The 22,083-nt window shown below is 45.7% G+C and overlaps 1 protein-coding gene across 9 annotated transcripts; it reads left to right on the top strand.

The window, feature by feature from the left end:
- The first annotated feature begins 137 nt into the window (after positions 1 to 137).
- LOC128619301 (tripartite motif-containing protein 67) lies at positions 138 to 21,713 on the top strand. 9 transcript variants are annotated; one of them, XM_053643401.1, is made up of 11 exons: positions 138 to 2,161; positions 11,351 to 11,446; positions 13,491 to 13,613; positions 16,092 to 16,202; positions 18,509 to 18,662; positions 18,867 to 18,941; positions 19,605 to 19,765; positions 20,086 to 20,224; positions 20,547 to 20,850; positions 21,139 to 21,301; positions 21,403 to 21,713. In XM_053643401.1, the coding sequence occupies exons 1-11, from the start codon at positions 1,394 to 1,396 to the stop codon at positions 21,445 to 21,447; spliced, it is 2,139 nt and encodes a 712-aa protein (XP_053499376.1). In that variant the 5' UTR covers positions 138 to 1,393; the 3' UTR covers positions 21,448 to 21,713. The 9 variants fall into 9 exon arrangements, with proteins under 9 accessions (XP_053499376.1, XP_053499391.1, XP_053499407.1 ...); XM_053643416.1 differs by lacking the exon at positions 18,867 to 18,941 and having other exon boundaries at positions 18,509 to 18,656; positions 19,608 to 19,765; XM_053643432.1 differs by lacking the exon at positions 18,867 to 18,941 and having other exon boundaries at positions 19,620 to 19,765; positions 20,547 to 20,796.
- The last annotated feature ends 370 nt before the right edge of the window (positions 21,714 to 22,083 follow it).

Raw genomic sequence — 22,083 nt, 5'->3', positions numbered from 1 at the left:
TTCAGGGTGTATATATATATATATATCATCCAAAAAATAAAAATCATCCATTAACGCAGTGGTTTTCAAAGTGGGGGCTGCGGCCCCCTTGGGGGCCACCAGGGGGCGCCCGGGGGGCCTCAACAATTTGTTGTGCCCATCCCTCCCACTAGTATGTTTTCTCTTTCTCACTCTCAGACAACCACACACACACACACACACACACACACACACACACAGTCAATTCCTAATGTAATGTAAAGGTGTAAGATGTAATTATTAATAAAAAGGGGGATATATTATATTCAGAAGTCTGTATTTTTTAATGTGTTTTAAAGACATCTTGCAGAAGGGGGGCCTCGGTCAAATGTTAACGCCATTTGGGGGGCCTTGCCCTGGAAAAGCTTGGGAACCCCTGCCTTAACGGGTTAAAGTGAACCCTATAAGGTTCTTTGTAGGACTGGAAAAGGTTCTCCTAGCATCACTCTTATCATAGAACCTTACTTTGTTTCTGAAGAGCCCGAGACGGATAATCCCGCCGAAGCGACGGAAGCGAAGGCTTCGGATAGAGAAGACCGAGCCCTGATTTGTTGCTGCGCAGGAGGAGAAATGAAACACTTTCCACCCTTCTAGTGACGCATGCAGGCTGCTTATTTACCTAGCTGCGATATTAATACGTAAACAAACAAACAAACAAACAGCGTCGCTTTTAAATATATTACGTGAAATAAGTAACGGAACGGAAATGAATTCACGTTAATCGTGGACTAAGGGAAGATTTCCCTTCACACTTCATTCCTAATTACACGGGCTATAATTTACTCTCTGTAGTCGCCCAGTAGATTAAATGATATTGTATTAATTAATGAGGAACACAGGATTGCTACCTCTTGTTATTTATAGGGTTGTTTTTTTTTTTTTTTTGGAGTCTGTTTGGTTGGATTGAGCAACGCTCCTTGAATACTAACCAGTGGAAATGCCATCACATCACATCACAGCTTACACGCCTGAAAGAGCAGCCATTTATTTCAATTGCAAATGAGGTTTTTTTTTTTTTCTAACCTGACCCTTATTCGGATGGGGTGAGATAATAGATTTTTTTTCCCTCTCCATCGGCATAGGAGTGAATTAATTCTGTGGATTAATTTGGGATTTGTAGTTTTGTATGAGAAAGTCATCAAGCAGGTTGTGGTCGAACAGCCAGGGATCTGTGCGTCTGGGGGAGGAGGGGAGAGGTGCGCATGCGCAGAGAGAGAGAGAGGGCGGGAGAGAGAGAGAGAGGTGATCAGGGAGCTGTCCGGGTCTGGTGGTGCTGTTTGCTTGTCGGTATTCGTCCTCATCAGAGTGCTGTGTGTGTGTGAGTGTGTGTGAGAGTATGTGTGTGTGAGTGTGTGTTGTTGTTGTTGTTTTTTTTATGGACGCCATGGACGATGAGTTGAAATGTCCAGTATGCGGGTCCTTCTTCAAGGAGCCGATTATTTTGCCGTGCTCGCACAACGTGTGCTTGGCGTGCGCGCGGAACATCACGGTGCAGACCCCGGATGGTGAGCCTCCTCCGCCGCCGAGCCGCGCGTCGGCCGGCTCGGACTACGACTACGCGGACGCGGACAAAATGAGCGAGACGGACAGCGGTTACGGTTCGTACACGCCGTGCGCCAAGTCGCCGAACGGCGTGCGCGTGTTCCCGCCGGCGCTGGCGCTTCCGTCGGCCCACCGCCACCGCTCCGTGACGTGCCCGCTGTGCCACCGCAGCGCGTCGCTGGACGAGCGCGGCCTCCGCGGCTTCCCGCGCAACCGCCTGCTCGAGGCCGTGGTGGCCCGGTGCCGCGCGACCCCCGCCAAGTGCCAGCTGTGCGACCACAACCCGGCCGACGCCACGGTCATGTGCGAGCAGTGCGACGTGATGTACTGCGCGCCGTGCCAGCAGCGCTGCCACCCCGCACGCGGGCCCCTCGCCAAGCACCGGCTCGTGTCGCCCGCCACCGGAGCCGTCGCGCGCACCGCCGGCGCCGGAGCCCAATCACCCTCCCCCGCGGCCGCCGCGTGCGCCGAGCACGACGCGCAGACCTACACCGCGTACTGCGTCACCTGCAAGATCCCCGTGTGTTACCTCTGCATGGAGGACAGCAAGCACGGAAAGCACGACGTCAAACCCACAGCCGCCATGTGGAAGCAGCACAAGGTCAGATTATTTCAACATCACTCCAAAATTTCGCGTTCTCATATCTAAAGCTACTCACCTTTTATCTTTTTTTCCCCCCTTAAACCTTTAAGAAAAAAAAAACCCTCATAGAATTTATAATGGTTTTAATGGAATCTCTAATGGTCCCTGTGTATCTCTACTGGTAATCTGTTGCCTTCTATTGGTGGCATGTTATATCTAGTGGACACCATTAAAGCACCAATAATGGTTATGGTAATGGTTTTGATGCTTAACAGCTGATGGTTTGTAATGGTATTTGTACTGGGAACCATTAGAATTCTTAGTAGGTCCCATTACTCTATATAGCTCTAAGACACTATGTTCGCGTTTCCATTTTAAAGGTACAAAAGGTGTATCCTTGATCCTACCACCATCAGAAAAGTGTGTATATGTGTGCGCATGCACGTATTAGACGTTTTATTAGGTACAACGTACTTAATCCAGGTGAATAATTACTCACTGTAGTCCAGTTCTACAATTCGATAACTGAGACTAATCACCACCGGGCGATATCGTCACGCGCGATATTACACGGGTAGTGGACTAATCTCAGGACCGTCGTGCCGGTCATTAATGTGGGTGTTTTATATTCCCAGAGTGTGAGGAATATCACAGGCTGAAAGATAATATCTCTAATCCTCTTAGTGAGTTATGATGTCATTTATTACTTACTACACAGTTCTCGTGCGATCGCAATTCGGTAAAAAGTAAAACACACCCATCTCCAACGCTATCTGACTTGTCGCACACCGAGGGCGGGTTAGAACCGGAGTGCGGCCATTGGTTTAGAATTGCTCGCTCGACACGTTAAACACGCACGTGTTCACGCTTTCTTCCTGTCGGCTATTTCTGTCCTCCTCTCTCTCTCTCTATCACTTTATAGCCTCCAAAATGCACACACACACACACACACGCACACACGCACGCACGTACGCACACACAAACGCGATCAAAACCTCTAAGTGTTTTCTGTGTGCGTGTTACTCAGTTGACGCTGCGTTTGTAATCGCCGTCTGTAGGAGTAGGTCAGCGGTTTTGTGGAGGAAGAGGAGTGAGAGTTGCTGTGTGTGTGTGTGTGTGTGTGTGTGTGTGTGTGTGCCTGTGATTCAGCCTACATCCGGCTCTCCTGCTGTGCGTGTGATCTGCACACGCTAGTGGATTTGCGTGCACTGCGTAAACCCATCAAAGTTCCCCCCTACAGGACAGACGACGGAGATGAGAGCACACGGCGTGTGACTGCTGTAGCTGCTGACCCACGGGTTCCTGTTCAAATCTTGTTCTTAGTAGCCCTGTTCCATAGACCTTAACATCGGGTATGTTTTAAATTCCAGTACAGAATACTTATAACATGGTCACTCTTTATATAAGACCGTCAGGGCATGAATATATATATATATATATATATAACCACAAAGAGTACACTCGTCTGTCCTGAAGACTTTCCCAGGTCGGAAACCTGGAGACTCCTTCCGTAAACGTTAAATATGAACATCTCCTTACGCTATATCAACAGTTACAATCGGTTTATGTGGACCGTCCAAGTCCCTGTGTGAGTTCTAAATGAGCTCCTGTTATAGAAGAGTAATCGGCACCGTCTGACCGATCAGAATCCAGAATCGAACCGAGCCGTGCTGAAATATCAAATGCGTGATCTGAAATGCCGTCGATTTGGGATTTCTCCTGCCTCCGCAGGCCATCTCGGACAATAGTCACGTTCCTCCGGGGTTTAACAGCATTGCGCGTTCGCTTCTGAGGCGCTGTTTCCTTGGTGATTTATTGCTGGAAGGCGAGACAGAACGAGTGGGTGGAAGAAACGGAGAGAACGTGAGCATGTCTTCAGTGCACTCGGATGGAACGAACACGCAGGAGCTTTCGGCTACATTAACCTACATTCCGCCTCCTCACGCTATAGTGAGCGTCGTTACTGACGCGAGAGTACCGCGTCCTCGTTACGCGCCGAGGACACGCCGCAGTTCCCGTTTCACTCTAGCGCCTTTTCACGTGAGGTGAAAATCACTTCTGTTCTTTCACTCAGGAAAATTAAAAAAACAAAAAAAAAAAAAACGGGCTCTGTTAGGTTCCGATCTTGGGATTTGGAAGGCTGTTGATGTACACTCGTCGCGTTCATTGATCCGTTGACATTTTACGGCATTTGGCAGACGTCCTTATCTAGTGTGTGGGTTGGCACCAATTCCAGTGTGTCTCCTGAATTCCCTGGAGGAGAAATTCCCAGGGATTTACTCATTTTCAACCGAGGCCAGAAGGTTCGAAGTCGAAATTCCAGGAAGGAATCGACGCGGTGAATGCGAGAGTGGAAGCTGGAAGGATGAGCTATTTACAGCGCCATGGCGTGTAACACACAGCGTCGGTGAATAAGTCTGACATTTCCTTCAGTTCCGACTCCGAATCAAGCCATCGGCGTTTCCCGTCTTCAGCCCGAGAGCTGCCTAGTGAATAAGGGCGAGTTTTTAAATTGCGCCGAAGGGAACAGAACGGAGTATTACCCAGTGAAGCGCTTTACCGTCTCTCACATATTGTATTCATTACGGAAAGGAAGGACCTCGTGAATATTTGATGACGCCGGGCCTTTAAGCACTTCGAAACGATGGACCGTGCGTGTCATAATTAGTCCAAAGAGTTATAGGGCATTAGATCTGGGATAGATTCCCAAATAAGAAAGAAGGAGAGAGGAAGAGAGATGGTGGGAGGTGGGTCGAGCAGACAGGAAGCGAGAAATCCGGCAGGGCGTAAGCGGGAGGATATAACAACCCGCATGTCGGATCGTTTTAGCTGTAGTATTTACAATTTATGATCCCTCGCTTGAGCGATATGGGTAACACGTTCTCAGCGCAAGCAGAAGGGGGAAGGAACGCAGGACGTGAAAGACGGGGGAAGCGGTTACTTCCGCTCGGTGCTAGCGTTCACGTTGATGGTCTTGTGGGAAAATAGAAAACGAGAAGGCAGGACTGTCATGTCTTTGGTCGGGACAAATATTCGATTTATTAGGGCTTGTTATTTCTGAGCTTGCCCCTCATTCAGATGTAGGCCTGCATCAGATGCGGAAGCTGTCCGTGCTCCGGGTCACGTGACTGGTTCGACGTCACTTCCTGGTTCATGTTTTGTGACGGTGGGGAAAGGGGTTGTTTTGGACACGGTGTGTCTTATTGATATATCAAACCAGACTTTCTGAGGACTGGAGCGCTGAGAACATCGAAACGACCTGCACGGTGATGAATATGATCTTGTTCGCTACACAGTCGCATGACATGCATCCCAAAAGCGCTGTTGTTCTCCTGAACAAAACAACACGATAAAAGCATGAGCGTCGTGCCTACCGTTTTGTGAACCTGTACGGACACATGGATTGGATCACGAGGTCCTTCTGATCCATGGTTTGGTCCATTGGATTATGAGCCATGCCCCAAACAAGATCAGAATCATTCCTGAGTTCAAGTGTGAAAACACCGTTCGATTAGCCCCCTTACTACTATGATAACTAAACGATACTAGTACTGATTGCAATCTCCACCACCATTCTTTGGATATAGGCTACACCGTGCACCCCTGGAGACCCCATTTTGAGAACCGCGGCCCGGACGCAGCAAGGAATGGCCGTGCGGTTATATCCAAGTCCAGTTTTTTTGCTAATTACTAAAGGCGTTCCTCAAGGTTCAATTCTGGGACCGGTTTTGTTTGCGTTCTACAGCGCCTACACCTTTTGCTTCGTCCCCCCCGGACGCGTTGAGCGTATTGTGTTTGTGTGTGGATGTAAGACTACGCACAGCCACTCTGCGCGTGTTCCCTGAGGACTCCTAATCACGGTCACTCCTACATCAGCACATATTTGTGTTGTTTTATATTACACACGTTCACAGTACACATACACACCCAAAGCCAGCCTCTCATCAGCACACACACACACACACACGCACTTATCCGCGAAACCCATCCAACCATCAGCTCTAAATGTCAAGCATATCCCCGTACATGTCCTCTCTCTTCATCTCTCTGTCCTACCATCTCTCCGTTTCCTTCATCACGCCATTGTTTTGTTGAAGTACATAATACGATAATGGCGCCGAGTGTTTTCAGCAGGATAAAAGAGGCCACCTCGTTTCATTAGCCAGACAACTCTGCATCACTCACACACACACACACACACTCATCTACTTTGACACGCTATCCAGGTTTGACCCGGATTAGAGCCGTTATTATTCCCGGGGTATTCCGGTTTTTTTTTCTTTTCAGTATGATATTCTCAAATCATTGTTTAAGTTCTACTCAAACGATTTCAATGCCATTATTTCTATTCATATCTTGCATTATTCTGCCCTGCAAAACGCGCGAACCACCGTCGATTTTTATCTTACCCCCTTTTCCGCTTTCAGCACGCTGGCGTTCCGTTCCACCAGCGACATGGAAATCGACGTATAAACAAATGAATCCTTGTATCACCGCAAGTCTGGTATAAGATTAGTCAGGACACTGTTGGGTTTCTGTGCGTAGAGTATCGTGGCTCCGCCGGTGAGCACGGTGATGGGAAATGGGAGGGGTCTGAAACAGTATGGGGTGGGGGGTGGGGCAAATTCTTAAAGGCCCGAGTGTCTACTTTTATGAGTCATTATCCTCAGAATCGAGGATTCGAGTATTTGAGTATTAATATTCAGACCTCGGACGTAACAGAACGTTCCTTGTGTAAATATCGACGTAACGTTTTGGAACAGAGTCGGCGAATCTGAATACAAACACGGATTACGGATACGTGACCCACCAAGCGGACCGGATTCAACTGCAGTTCCTCTTGGGCTAAATTTTTCGGGGAATATAGAAGACATCTGGTAGGACGCTTAAACAATTATTCACGCGTTTTATTTATTTTATTTTCAGTCACATTTTCCTGCCTTTAGAGTACAGTATTCCTTTCCTGGTATTATTTCCGAACGGAGAGGGAATTATACGAGCCGGTGCCAGTCTGTTGTGCCAAATGTGCCAGGCGGTTTTCCATATGCGACCCTGGTGTCACGCTGCCTTCCCTGCTGCCCTAACACACAGAAATGTATAGGTTATAACAAAACAATGACATCTTACATATGGTTATATGACAGTGTCTGTACTGTGTAAGGCTTTTTTTTTTTTTTTCTTTTTTTTACAATAAGATAAGATAATACTTTATTAATCCCCGGTTGGAGAAATCAGGGTGTGACAGCAGTAGCAAGACAGGTGAAGAAAAAAGAGATAGCAAGGAGAACAATACAGGGATATATAAAGAGCATATACAAGATGTAGAAATATGTATAAACATAAGCACACAATACACACACATATATACATACGAGCAGTATATGCAATAACAGTACATGAATAATTACGACTCACGTGTACTAATCACGAACTGAGTATTTCTCAGGGATTAGTGTGTGATTAGTACACGCCTTAACTCATCATTGGTTTATATTGGAGTAAGTGTTACTTCAGGGATTAGTGCGCGATTGGTACACGCCTTAACTCATCGTCGGTTTATATTGAAGTAAGTGTTACTTCAGGGATTAGTGCGTGATTAGTACACGCCTTAACTCATCGTCGGTTTATATTGAAGTAAGTATTACTTCAGGGATTAGTGCGTGATTAGTACACGCTTTAACTCATCGTCGGTTTATATTGAAGTAAGTGTTACTTCAGGGATTAGTGCGTGATTAGTACACGCCTTAACTCATCGTTGATTTATATTGAAGTAAGTGTTACTTCAGGGATTAGTGCGTGATTAGTACACGCCTTAACTCATCGTCGGTTTATATTGAAGTAAGTATTACTTCAGGGATTAGTGCGTGATTAGTACACACCTTAACTCATCGTCAGTTTATATTGAAGTAAGTATTACTTCAGGGATTAGTGTGTGATTAGTACACGCCTTAACTCATCATTAGTTCATATTTAAATAGTATTACTTCAGGGATTAGTGCTTGATTAGTACACGCCTTAACTCATCGTCAGTTTATATTGAAGTAAGTGTTACTTCAGGGATTAGTGCGTGATTAGTACACGCCTTAACTCATCGTCGGTTTATATTGAAGTAAGTGTTACTTCAGGGATTAGTGCGTGATTAGTACACGCCTTAACTCATCGTCGATTTATATTGAAGTAAGTATTACTTCAGGGATTAGTGCGTGATTAGTACACGCCTTAACTCATCGTCGATTTATATTGAAGTAAGTATTACTTCAGGGATTAGTGCTTGATTAGTACACGCCTTAACTCATCGTCAGTTTATATTGAAGTAAGTGTTACTTCAGGGATTAGTGCGTGATTAGTACACGCCTTAACTCATCGTCAGTTTATATTTAAGTAAGTGTTACTTCAGGGATTAGTGCGTGATTAGTACACGCCTTAACTCATCGTTGATTTATATTGAAGTAAGTATTACTTCAGGGATTAGTGCGTGATTAGTACACGCCTTAACTCATCATTAGTTCATATTTAAATAGTATTACTTCAGGGATTAGTGCGTGATTAGTACACGCCTTAACTCATCGTCGGTTTATATTGAAGTAAGTGTTACTTCAGGGATTAGTGCGTGATTAGTACACGCCTTAACTCATCGTTGATTTATATTGAAGTAAGTATTACTTCAGGGATTAGTGCGCGATTAGTACACGCCTTAACTCATCGTCGGTTTATATTGAAGTAAGTGTTACTTCAGGGATTAGTGCGTGATTAGTACACGCCTTAACTCATCATTGATTTATATTGAAGTAAGCGTTACTTAAGGGATTAGTGCGTGATTAGTACACGCCTTAACTCATCGTCGGTTTATATTTAAGTAAGTATTACTTCAGGGATTAGTGCGTGATTAGTACACGCCTTAACTCATCATTAGTTCATATTTAAATAGTATTACTTCAGGGATTAGTGCGTGATTAGTACACGCCTTAACTCATCGTCGGTTTATATTGAAGTAAGTGTTACTTCAGGGATTAGTGCGTGATTAGTACACGCCTTAACTCATCGTCGGTTTATATTGAAGTAAGTATTACTTCAGGGATTAGTGCGTGATTAGTACACGCCTTAACTCATCGTCAGTTCATATTGAAGTAAGTGTTACTTCAGGGATTAGTGCGTGATTAGTACACGCCTTAACTCATCGTCGGTTTATATTGAAGTAAGTATCACTTCAGGGATTAGTGCGTGATTAGTACACGACTTGCAACACGGAAATTCGAACAAAACGGCCGTTTTTATCCCGTCGTTCTTGTGCGCAGATAGCCTTTTTAATGTGAGTGGAAGATTTTTTTTAATTGATTTTTTTAAACGAAATAAATGTTAAATATTTGAACGTGGTGCAGGGAATATCTCAATCAGTTATCTCAATTTGGCTCAGTCTTTCTTCTCATTTATTAGTCGCACTCATCTACTGTAATCTTGACAAACGGGAAATCAGGGCTTGATTGCACGCAGCAGAGTGACCCATCCGAGTGTCTCTCTCTCTCTCATTCACACACACACACACACACACACACACACACACACACACACACACGCATTGTGGCAGAAACGAGACACGAGCGGGCGTATCCGATCCGTCACAGTCCTGTTAGCCGACCGGACAGCTTGTCCAGGCAGATGGCACGTTAATGGAGTGAGGACGAGTGTGTCTGAATGTGTGTGTGCACTGGTTTAAGATCCTGCTGATTGCTGGGTGGCCCAAAGGAAAAGGAGCAGGTGGGAAAAATGTGTGTGTGTGTGTGTGTGTGTGTATGAGTATGGATTAGGTCCAAGGTCTGGTAGGAATGAACAATCATCATTTATTATCAGTAAGGACTCGGGGAGCAGTGCTGGGTAAAAATCGAAACATCCGAAAGGTCAAAGACGTTCACTCACAAATTCTACCCACAGCAACGGACGCAAACCCACGCCTGCTAGCTTCTTCCCTTCCTTCCTCCGTTATTTATACGGTTGGCATCTGAAAACGTGGTTCACTATACTTGAAGCACATTTCCGAGAACGAAGAGAAGTCTCCGTTACTTGCATTGTCGAAGTCATGCCTCTGATCGGTCAGAGGACGTTCTCTGGGAGGAGACGTTCATTTAGCACGTGAAATAGTCTCCCTCCAGCGCCAGGACTGAAGCAACGGCTGTTCATACCTGCCGTCCATTAAGTAATCACAGGAACTAACTCGTTTCATGGACGTTAAAAGGCTCTGGGAGACTGATCAGAAGGTCAGAAGTTCAAGTCCCGAGACTGCCACACTAGCACCGTTGGACCCTTGAGCGAGACCCTTAACCCTCAACTGCTCAGCTGTATAAATGAGGTAAATGTAAGTCGCTCTGGATAAGGGCGTCTGCCAAAATATGGCAAATGTAAACGTAAATTATTAACAAATTGCCGTGGTGTAGCAAGATTAAATCAAATCGATGTGCGGTTATTGGAAAATAATCAACTTCCTGGAGGCAACAGGAACCACCCGTCATGTTTTATTCCTTACTTATGTTTCAGCGTTCGAGTTTATTTACAAGCCGATGAAAAATTCTGAGAAAAAAAAAAAAACCCAAGCGGACGAAAAGCCGTCACTGGACGCTTAAGCCGTACTCGGCGTGAGGTTTCTATTGGGCGTCCGAGTCGAGTCACGCGGCTACGACGTATTTTTCAGAAAATCTCACGGCACAGCGTTACGACTTGTGTGTTCTACGTCAGAAAAGGCCTGCTCTTTAGTGACGCGTTTATTTATTTATTTATTTATTTATTTATTTATGAAAACGAGACGCTCCAGCGCGGCCGTCGAATCGATTCGGCGCCGGGGTCTGACTAGAGAAGATTATCTAAGCGCGTGCCAGCGGACAGATGCAGCTCGGCGATCTCGGGGTTTTGGGATTGACGCTGTTGGCTGGAATGGGAACTGGGGAAGATGGGGGGATTTTTAGGAATCTAGTGGAGCTCAGTGTCACGATGGACTCTCTGGATGCGCCGGCGTTCGCTCGTTCGTTACGGATGCCGATATTTCTCCTCATTCCGTCTCTTTGTCATGGCACGCTGGAGTCTGATTTGAAATGTGTAATATTTTTTTTTAGTGTAGCCGTCGTGCGCTACGGGCCCCGTATAAATGAACTTATTATCGCCGAATGTGTTCGAGACAGTGTGAGTGTAACGATAATTTCGTGTGTGTGTTATCTGCAGTGCCAGTTATCTCAGGCGTTGAATGGCGTCTCTGATAAAGCGAAGGATGCCAAGGAGTTCCTGGTGCAGCTGAAGAACCTGCTCCAACAGATCCAGGTACAGGTTTGATTGACTACTCGGAAATCACCGAGTGAAGCATGTTTCTGTAGGGTAACTCCACGTGCATTGTGTTCCCATTCCCACATGCTTGCGTCCTGGTCTTGTCTCCACTCCAGTCCAGGCACTGGTTTCTTACCTACTGTGTGTACCTGTTCTGTGTCCGTGTTGTCTTTGTCTCATTGCTGTCTCTTGTGTAGTGTGTGTTTCAGAGCAGTATTTTCCCCCTCATTGTTTGTTTCATCGTTACCTCTGTGTCCAGTAAAATACGGTGTTTTTTTTTTTGTTTTTTTAAAAAAAAATTGTTTGTTCTAAATGTGTAAGATTTAATTACGGCTTAATATTATTTCACATATCCACGTCGGCTCGGTTTTGTCGAGGGTGCCGATAGATTTGGAAATGGCCGTGCAATTTTAACAAGCCTTGTTTTGGACTTTTATACTTGCTTTTTAATTATGCGCGCGTGTACACACGAGGGCTGCCACGCATATCCTGTGGTACTTTTGAATGGATAGACGGAGCTCACGCGCGTGTTTAGCACCGTGGGTTTCACCGTACGAGGCGAGCAAGGAGCGCACCATCTTCATCTCCAGTCTTTCACATGAAAGCACGCTAGTTGTATCTGGAGCAGGCAGGATTAGAGGTGGTCTGGCTTATTTTTAGTCTGAGCGAGAGTGTGTGTATGAGGGTCTGTACATCCATGTTAGCGTGCTTGCTGAAAGTGCCTCCGTGATTAGCTTTCTACTGCAGTCTAGTGGGACTCTCTCTCTCTCTCTCTCTCTCTCTCTCTCTCTGCTCATACCAGCTCAACATATACGGCTAAAAAAGTCCGTATGCGGCTGCTGTAGCCTGTAGTCGTAAAGCGTTTGAATTAGCATCTTGCTAGCTAGCGAACACTTGTAATCACACAACGTAGGCTAGGTGTCCGTTTATGTTAGCTACGAATTCCAATCACACAATAATCTAAAAAAAAAAAAGAAGAAGCTCACCTAATATTTGCTAGCTCGACCTGAAAGTTAGCTAAACAACTACCCTGATGTTAGTTAGCTTACTAACTGCCCCTAGCGCCATAGCAGCCATAGCATTACAAATAACTGTCCTAGTGTTAGCTAGCTTCCTAGCTTCGGTTTTTAAAGACGATAGCATAACATTAGCCAGCTAGCAAGTCCAAGGCAGGGGATGAAAGTAAATCAAAATAAAAGCCTAACTGAATATAGTTAGTTAGCGCTCTCTCTCTCTCACACACACACACACTCATGCAGAAATCCCTACATATCTTCATTACATTCCTAACCTTCAATCCTGTACATACCTCCTCTTCCTCTCCACCTAATCTAGCTCTGATTCTCCAACTCACCCAGTGACTCATTCAGCGCTCTGTGTCAGACCTGAACATGTGTGTGTAGGTGTGTGTGTGTGTGTGTCGGAGTCGTAGGCTGAAGTTTGCAACCCCGAACCAGGATCTACTGTACATTCCGGCTTTATGAATGATCGGCTGTGTTTCAAACCTCCCACGCGGTGCTGTTTTTCCTGTTCCCCGTGAGCGTGGGAGAAGCTGAGTGCGGAAGCACGCGAGGGAACCGGAACGCCAAGCGCAGGAGCGGAGGAAGAGCAGAGCGAAGACGGAGGAGCTCCTTTCAGAAGAGCGTCGGAATCCGGGAACGTCTTCACTACGCGTTCATAATCGCTAGCGGGTGGTTTGCGCTATTTCGAACCAGAATAGTCCTGAGTGCTATTGGTAGCCCATCGGTCACATCGTTACGCTTCTCATTTGCATAGATTAAAGACGTCTGGCTTGCGAAACACTTGACTAGCTAGCTAACACTGTTTATAGTTGGGTGTAACAGTAGCAGTTATACAGTAGATAAACTCCTCGATCCGGAAGATGGCGGAAAACGGTTGATGCACAGGATTAAATCTGTACATGACAATGACCTTGAGCGGATATTGATATTGGGATCAACTTGTCTGTTAGTTATTTTATCGTGTAAGCTATAGTTTCAGTGTGTGTGTGTGTGTGTGTGTGTGTGTGTGTGTTTAACAGGAGAATGGCGTGGAGTTTGAAGCGTGTCTGGTGGCACAGTGTGATGCCCTGATTGAAGCGCTCACACGGCAGAAAGCCAAGCTGCTCACCAAGGTCACAAAGGAGAAAGAGAGCAAGCTGAAGGTGGGCTAACACACACACACACACACACACACACACACAAACCGAAACGAACTCCCTCAGGGCTCCCTGTCCGAATGATTTTTAATCTCATGTGACAAGACTCCACGACTCCAGAAACAGCAGTACGACAGCCATGACACTCCATACGACAACCGTGACCTGACGGTCTGACCTCCTCGGCTAACACGGCTAATAATTAAAGCTATCATCCGCCATTTAGCGCGACTGATTCGCATGTTGCTCATCGAGGTCTGCTGGTTTTCATTTCATTCCTTATTAGCAGCAGTAGGATTTTGAATTATTATTATTTTTTTTCCCCAAAGGCCTTGAATTTCAGGGTAGCACAAACGACACAATATTCGTCTCTTTGTTGACGTCCTGTCATGTCTAATCGCTGGTAAATAAATCAATAACCTACAGAAATCGACGCATATACGATAGCCAGCAGAGAAAGATGATTCTGTACACTATAATCAAATAAATCCAAGATGGCGGAAATATAATTCGGCGGAAATTGACGTCATGGGGTGCGTCATGGGGTGCGTCATGGGGTGCGCCATGGGCTGCATTTTGGATACAAGGTTCAAAAGTTATGACCATAAATATACTTCCAAATTAGGCCCAAATCTGCCCCGATGGTGGCGCTAGAGCATCGGTAGCACTTGGCCAAAATTTGGTCAGAATGTTCCTTAGACCCTCCCCAATCAGTGTACCAAATTTCACAACTTTTTACCAAATGGTTCTATGGGCTGCCGTAGACATCCTAACCAGAAGAAGAAGAAGAAAAGGTAGAATAACAGTAGGGTTCAGCACCTTCAGTGCTTTCCCCCCTAATAATGATAACAATATCTAACCAAGACAAATTTCGGACTTTGGTGAAAAATCGGTTAATTTACAATTTATGGTATGTATGTTACTTTGTAAATAAAACTCTACATTTGGCCGGTTTTTAGATCTGGGTTTGAATTTCCGTTTTAAACGGTTTTTCCACTATCCGAACCTCTCAGACGGACGGTTGAAAACTACGCCCGGGTCACATGACTCTAACCGTCTAACCGTACCGTGCAGCCGAGCCCGAGATGGACGGATGTTTATAACGGACGTGTTTATGAATCGAGTTCTCCTTTATTCCATTTCAAGCGCTAATAAATCGCCTCCGGAGGATCACTTCCAGAATATGTGGTAATGAAATTCCCAGCCAGACGACAAGCCCGTCCCTTCGTCCCCAGACTCACTCGATGACCGTCTTATCAAGACTACTCAAAACACGGGGTTTAAAAAAAAAAAAAAAAAAAAGTCTCGATAGATAGTGTGTTCGTATAGTAATAAAGGCTTGTGAGATCTTCAGGCTTAGCCATTGCACCATAATTACACGTCTTAAAGTGTGTGTGTGTGTGTGTGTGTGTGTGTCTTTTCCTCCTGACGGAACACACTCATTTAGCCCTTTAGCTAATTAGCAAGCATGTTCATTATCCTTCTGGAGAGCCCTTGAGCTGAAGGTGAGAACGCCTTATTCCTCCTTTTCCACAATGATAAACACGCTACAAAGGACAGAGGTCACATGATCCAGCTTGGCCTGAGATAATCTCTATATTTCTGTCTGGTGGTCCTGGGGATTTAAACCACGCAGATATATGACCTCTTTTCTCTGTATTCATAAACTCTGAGCTGCAGAATAAATATGAAAACACACACACACACACACACACACACACACACACACACATATATATATATATATAAGGCAGAGGAGAAAGGATAGCTTCGGAGTTGGTTTTTATATCATACACATCATACATCCTTGGATAGGTAAACAAAAAAAAAGAGATCTTTCTAGAAGATAGAAATATTGCAGTAAATATTACAAAAAAATGACAAGACGATGATAAGTTAATAAGCCCCCCTTCCCAAACCCCCCCTCCCACCCCCAAACACCCAGATTGTACAGTAAAACCTACTACTGTCTTTTCGAACGCTGCGTTACTAAACCCTGGGACACTGGGAAGCCACAATAACAGCGTTCCTCCCGTCTTATTTATCGAGCAGACTGAGAGACAGCTTAAACGCATCTTAAAAATAGTCCGAAATAGTTCAAGCGTTTATTTTGAACCAGAGGGCGTCTGGTAATTACGTCATGATAGAATTAATATAGAGGGAAAACGATGCAGGCAAATACACGCCTAATAAAATGGCTGGGCGAGTCCGTGATGAAGCAGAACTGTATTCTGCATTAATCAGAGAGAGGGAGAGAGAGAGAGAGAGAGAGAGAGAGAGAGATGAAAGAATATGTGTGTGATTCATTAAAAGTTGACTGAGTGGTGATTTGAGTGTGAGTGATGAATCAGCTCGAGCTCCATGGAAACAAGCTCCCACTAATCCCCTATTTTCACATCACATGCATTTACCCTTATATACACTTCTCGTTTATGTGTGTGTGTGTGTGTGTGCGTGTGTGTGTGTGTGTGTGTGTGTGTGTAGACGGTCAGAGACCAGATCACACACTGCACTATGAAGCTGAGACAGACCACCGGCATGATGGAGTTCTGTCTGGAGGTCATCAAGGAGAACGACCCGAGCGGCTTCCTACTGGTAACCACACACACACACACACACACACACACACATATATACACACAAACCCACACATATACACACAAACACACACACACACATATACACAAACCCACACATATACACACAAACACATACACACACACACATTTTATATATACATACACACATACACACACACTTTATATATACACACAAAAACACATATACATACACACAAACACACACACACACACCCACCCACGTACACAAACACAGAGAAACACACACACACACACACACACATACAGAAACACAGAGAGAGAGAGAGAGAGAGAGAGAGAGAGGATGAAGAAACATGGTATGAGGAAGAAAGGAAAGGAAGTAGCAAAGGAACTAAAGAAGAAAGGAAGTAAGGCAGGAAAGGAGGAAGAGGTAAGAAAGCAAGGAAAGAAGGAAGGGACAAATGGAGGAAGAAAGGAAGGAAGCATTTAGAAGGGAAGGCAGAGAGGAAGAAAGGAAAGAAGGAAATAAGGAAAAATGGAGGAAGGAAGGATTGAGGAAACATGAGAGGAACAGACTGAAGAAAATAAATACGAGCGCGAGGGCGGTTTGAGAGGCAGAAAGGGAGAGAAAGGTGAAGACCTGGAGACGGAGAGACAGAAGGAAAGACAAAGGAAGCGAACAAGAGGTGGAGAAAGATGAACAAAGGAACAGAGATGGAGGAAGGAGGAGAGAGACCGAGAGATGGACGGAGAGAGGTAAAGGAGAATGACATTTGAAATGGATAGAGGGGGGGATAGAGCCCGAGAGAAATAAAGGGACGATGGGAGGTCTGGAGGAACGGGGGGGGGGGGGGTAGTGAGAGAGAGAGAGAGGGGAGAGAGAGAGAGAGAGAGAGAGAGAGGAGAGAGAGGGGGGAGAGAGGAGAGAGAGGCAGAGAGAGAGAGGAGAGAGAGAGAGGGGGGAGAGAGAGGAGAGGAGAGAGAGAGAGAGGAGAGAGAGAGGGGAGAGAGGAGAGAGAGGCAGAGAGAGAGAGGGAGAGAGAGGAGAGAGAGAGAGAGAGGGGGGAGAGAGAGAGAGGAGAGAGAGAGGAGAGAGAGGCAGAGAGAGAAGGAGAGAGAGGGGGGAGAGAGGAGAGAGAGGAGAGAGAGAGAGAGAGAGAGAGAGACGGGGGAGAGAGAGAGAGAGAGAGAGAGGAGAGGGGGGGGGGAGAGAGAGAGAGAGAGAGGAGAGAGAGAGAGAGAGGAGAGAGAGGGAGAGAGAGAGATTAAATAGGAATGATTTATTGGTGTTAAATTCACAGGCATGCGATTGGATGAAATGTGAGATCACACACACACACACACACACACACACACACACACACACACACACACACACACACCCCGCTCTCCCTCAGCCTGCATTACCCTGCATTAATAATTCAGCTCTAATAGAAGTGATGGAGATGAAATCTGATCTGAAGGCCACTCAGCACGTCTGATGCTCAGCTGAAAGTTTGATGAAGAATTGATCTCGGTCTTTTTGGACTCGTCTCTCGTGTGAGATCCTGCTGCTCTCCCGCAGTCTGATCTTTACTACAGAGGAGAAGAAGAGCTTTAACCTGGGCCAGTGTGTGTCTCCAGCTCCAAACGGGAACAGAATCAAAACAGCTTTGTTCTACACACAAGAGCTCCAGGAAATAAAATACACCAAGAATTTATGTTCTGTCTGCAGCATCATTTCTTTCTGTTCTCTCTCTCTCTCTCTCTGTCACTGTCTCTCTCTCTCTCTGTCACTGTCTCTCTCTCTCTCTGTCACTGTCTCTCTCTCTCTGTCACTGTCTCTCTCTCTCTCTGTCACTGTCTCTCTGTCATTCTGTCTCTCTCTCTCTCTGTCACTGTCTCTCTGTCATTCTGTCTCTCTCTCTGTCTCTCTGTCATTCTGTCTGTCTCTCTCGCTCTGTCATTCTGTCTCTCTCTCTCTGTCATTCTGTCTCTCTCTCTCTCTCTGTCATTCTGTCTCTCTCCATCTCTCTGTCATTCTGTCTCTCGCTCTCTCTCTCTCTCTGTCATTCTGTCTCTCGCTCTCCCTCTCTCTGTCATTCTGTCTCTCTCTCTCTGTCATTCTGTCTCTCTCCCTCTCTGTCATTCTGTCTCTCTGTCATTCTGTCTCTCGCTCTCTCTCTCTCTGTCATTCTGTCTCTCTCCCTCTCTCTGTCATTCTGTCTCTCTCTCGCTCTCTCTCTCTCTCTGTCATTCTGTCTCTCTCTCTCTCTCTGTCGCTCTGTCTCTCTCTCCCTCTCTCTCCCTCTCTCTCCCTCTCTCTGTCTCTCTCCCTCTCCCTCTCTCTCTCTCTGCCAGATCTCGGATGCGTTGATTAAACGTGTTCAGCTCTCTCAGGATCAGTGGGTTAAAGGCGCTCTGGAGCCGAAGGTTTGCCCCGAGTTCAACCTGAGCCTCACCACCGACCCTCTGCTGCAGGCCATTCTACAACTCGACCTTATCCAGGGCCAGGGTATAACACACACACACACACACACACACACACACACACACACACACACACACACACACACACGATGTTGTCATTGTGCTTCGTTTCATCTCCCATCGATTCCGCATACTCTTAAGGACGCACACCTCAATAAACGTCCCATAATCCCTCAGTTTTCTTCCAGCTGTAAACACACCATCTGCTTTGTTCCACATCACGTTTCAGATTCTCACACTCAGGAGACTCCGTTACTGAGATACAAACTCGCCGGCGTCCAGAAAGAGACGCAGAGCGCAGGAGGTATTCCGGAAGCTCTTCCCTTCCTGTTTAGGATGTCAAGCTACCTTGCTATGCTGATCTATAAATAGCTCGCTAATCACCTGGTTACTGATGAGCATGTGTACATACACATCCTTGTCTGTTCTAGATCCTGACGTTAAAGAGATTGCTTAGCGAGCGCTAACGGGACCGAATGAAAGCTAGCGCCGTTAATCCTTTTTGTCCTCTAGTGCTCGCTGAACCATGCTAGCACGCTAATATTTGATTCTTTTTCGAGTCTGTTCTCGAACAGGTAAACAGATAACCGTCGTGTTTTGGGACAGAATTCAGAAGGTCACAAATATGCTAAGAGCTAGCGCTAATGTAAATGAAAGGATTGCACGAATAACTCGTCAGGTAATCGGCTAGTTATTGGTTCCATCGTGTCAAAAGCAGATATTAGTATCAACTGTCTGACTTTTATTTACAACCTATTATTATTTATACGCGTTCTCAGACGTTCCCCGTAATAATCGTTCACGTGATCAGCACAGGAAGGCAACTTCCCCCCACAACATCCGCGCTCTGAGCCTGCCCTCATGCATGTGACCTCACCTTCACCCCAACACTTTTACCCTTGAACAGCACTGTATCTGTCTTCTGCTTCTTCCTAAACACTCATTCTAAATCGTTGTGGATTCTTAGCAGAGAACCCTGGAGTCCCTCCTGCTCCTTTACTGGAGCTGGAGAAGTGCTGCCTGCGAAACAACAGCGCCACTCTGGCTTGGAGGTTAATTACACCTCAGCCGATTCCCATCGAGGGCTACATCCTGGAACTGGACGATGGAAATAGTGGACAGTATCGGGTGTGTAAAAAAGCTTCTGTGTGAAGATTAGAAAGACAGTATTATATATGTACTTACTGTGAAAAAAAAAAAAAAACACAGCTCAAACGTTAGCAAAAGGTGCTCGTTGGACCAAGTAAGAGCGAAGTGGGTGTGGTTTAATATTCTAACGAGCATGCTTGTACAATCGAAGATTCTGTGATGATTTCTCTCATGAGTTCAGAACATTTCGTTTCATCTCTGCATTTATAATTAACAGCAAACATGCTGCATATTTATTTATTTATTTATTTATTTATCTTTACCAAATGTTTTCTCGCTCTTCTTTCTCTCCGTCTCAGGAGGTGTACGTGGGGAAGGAGACGGTGTGCACGGTAGACGGTCTACACTTTAACAGCTCCTACAACGCCCGGGTCAAAGCCTACAACTCTGTCGGAGTCGGGGCTTACAGCAAGACCGTGGTCTTAAAGACTTCTGACGGTTTGTGTCGCTCTTTTTTTCATGCGCTCGTTTTGGGGTCTTTGTCAGTTTTCTCTGGCTTTTAATCACTCTTCGTGATCATAAATAAGAAGGACCCCCCTACTGAGCTGGAGTAATTATTGCCTGAGGAAAGCTCTTAGTTTGTACTGAGAAACCGCATCCTGCTGAGAGACTAAGTCGCTTTCGCTTTCACTGATTAGAGCATGGAGATGTTATATAATTGAAAGCTCTGGCAGTTCTGGGATTTCGACTCACAAGCACTGAGCTGCCGAAACCCGTTTTATGATCCCGTCTCATAATCGTGTCAATGTTTCTCCGGCAGTTGCCTGGTTCTCCTTTGACCCTACCTCAGCGCACAGAGACATCGTTATGTCCAACGAGAACCAGACGGTGAGCTGCAACAGCTACGACGACCGCGTGGTGCTCGGGACGGCTGCTTTCTCCAAAGGAGTTCATTACTGGGAGCTCAGCATCGATCGCTACGATAACCACCCGGACCCTGCGTTCGGTGTGGCGCGCATCAACACGGCGAAGGACGCTATGCTGGGGAAAGATGATAAAGCCTGGGCCATGTATGTGGACAACAACCGTTCGTGGTTCATGCATAACAACTCGCACACCAACAGGTAGGAGGTCAAACATCGAGGCAGCGGTGATCCAATGCTTTCTCCACAGGAAGTTGGTCCACCATTCTAGTACACACATCCATCTTTGGTGCTTCCATCAAGCAACCTTAAGGATTGTTTGGTTTTGGGTTTATGCAGAACCATACAAGAAAGGGGTTTCCCATTTGCTACAACCCCTTTTGAAAGCTAAAATTCCTCATCCAAAGATCCCTAAGATTGTAGCTATGCTGTTGTTGGTGTTCCTCAGAGACCGAGGTAGAGCCGATATTTCTCTCTCCTTCTCTCCAGGGCTGAGGGGGGAATAACCAAAGGGTCAACTGTTGGTGTTCTACTGGACCTGATGAAACACACGCTTACATTTTTCATCAACAAAGAACAGCACGGCCCAGTGGCCTTCGAGAACATGGAGGGTGTGTTCATGCCCGCGGTCAGCCTCAACCGCAACGTACAGGTGCGGTATCTCGTACAGATTAAACGGGGAAAATAAAACCAATGTCTTCTTCATAAACATCCAGTCCAACTGTTACGCTCATACTTTTCTGTATTTTGTAGGTGACCCTAATCACAGGTTTAGAAGTACCAAAGAACATCAAATAACGACCTCTGACCTGTGGGGACGAGGTACGTCTGGGTTGTACCTCTGGGTTGTTTTTCGTCACGAGGCAAGCCACTGCTCGACGCCATTTGGTTGGAGATCAAAGAGGACTTTTCAAAAACCACACTATATCTCAAATATATTTGGGTTTGGTTTTGTTTTCTTCTTCTGCATTCTTAAAGGAATCTCAGTGGGTACAATCAGAACGCAGTGTGTTTACAGTAAACTCATCCCAGGCAGCATTCCCTACAGGACCAGTAAGCTTTGAAGGAAAGTTCTGTCTGTTTATCCAAACTTCATCTATCGCGTTCTTCAAAATGTAAGCTTATCCTGGTTATAAATGTTTAAATGGTGTAGACGCTGAAGCATTTAATGGCGAATTTCTGCTTGGTAGGTTTCCATTGCTGTCCGAGTGACTTAACCAGCAACGTGACCTACTCGCTACAGTATATACAGTGTGATGTATTAACTCGGTATAGCCAATATTTTTTGCAAAACGGCAGCTGTGATATACAATTGTGAAACAAGTTTTCCATGCTTTACGCAACTTGACCAAATTTCAGCTCACACTCTGCTGTAGAATCTTTAACGGTTGATTGGATGAGCATTAGATTGGATTAGCTGTTTAAAATACAGGC

This window comes from Ictalurus furcatus, chromosome 2, assembly GCF_023375685.1.
Source record: "Ictalurus furcatus strain D&B chromosome 2, Billie_1.0, whole genome shotgun sequence".
In the NCBI taxonomy this organism is placed as follows: Eukaryota; Metazoa; Chordata; class Actinopteri; order Siluriformes; family Ictaluridae; genus Ictalurus; species Ictalurus furcatus.
The sequence above is the reverse complement of the archived record's forward strand: the minus strand, read 5'-3'. Positions and strand labels throughout refer to the sequence as shown.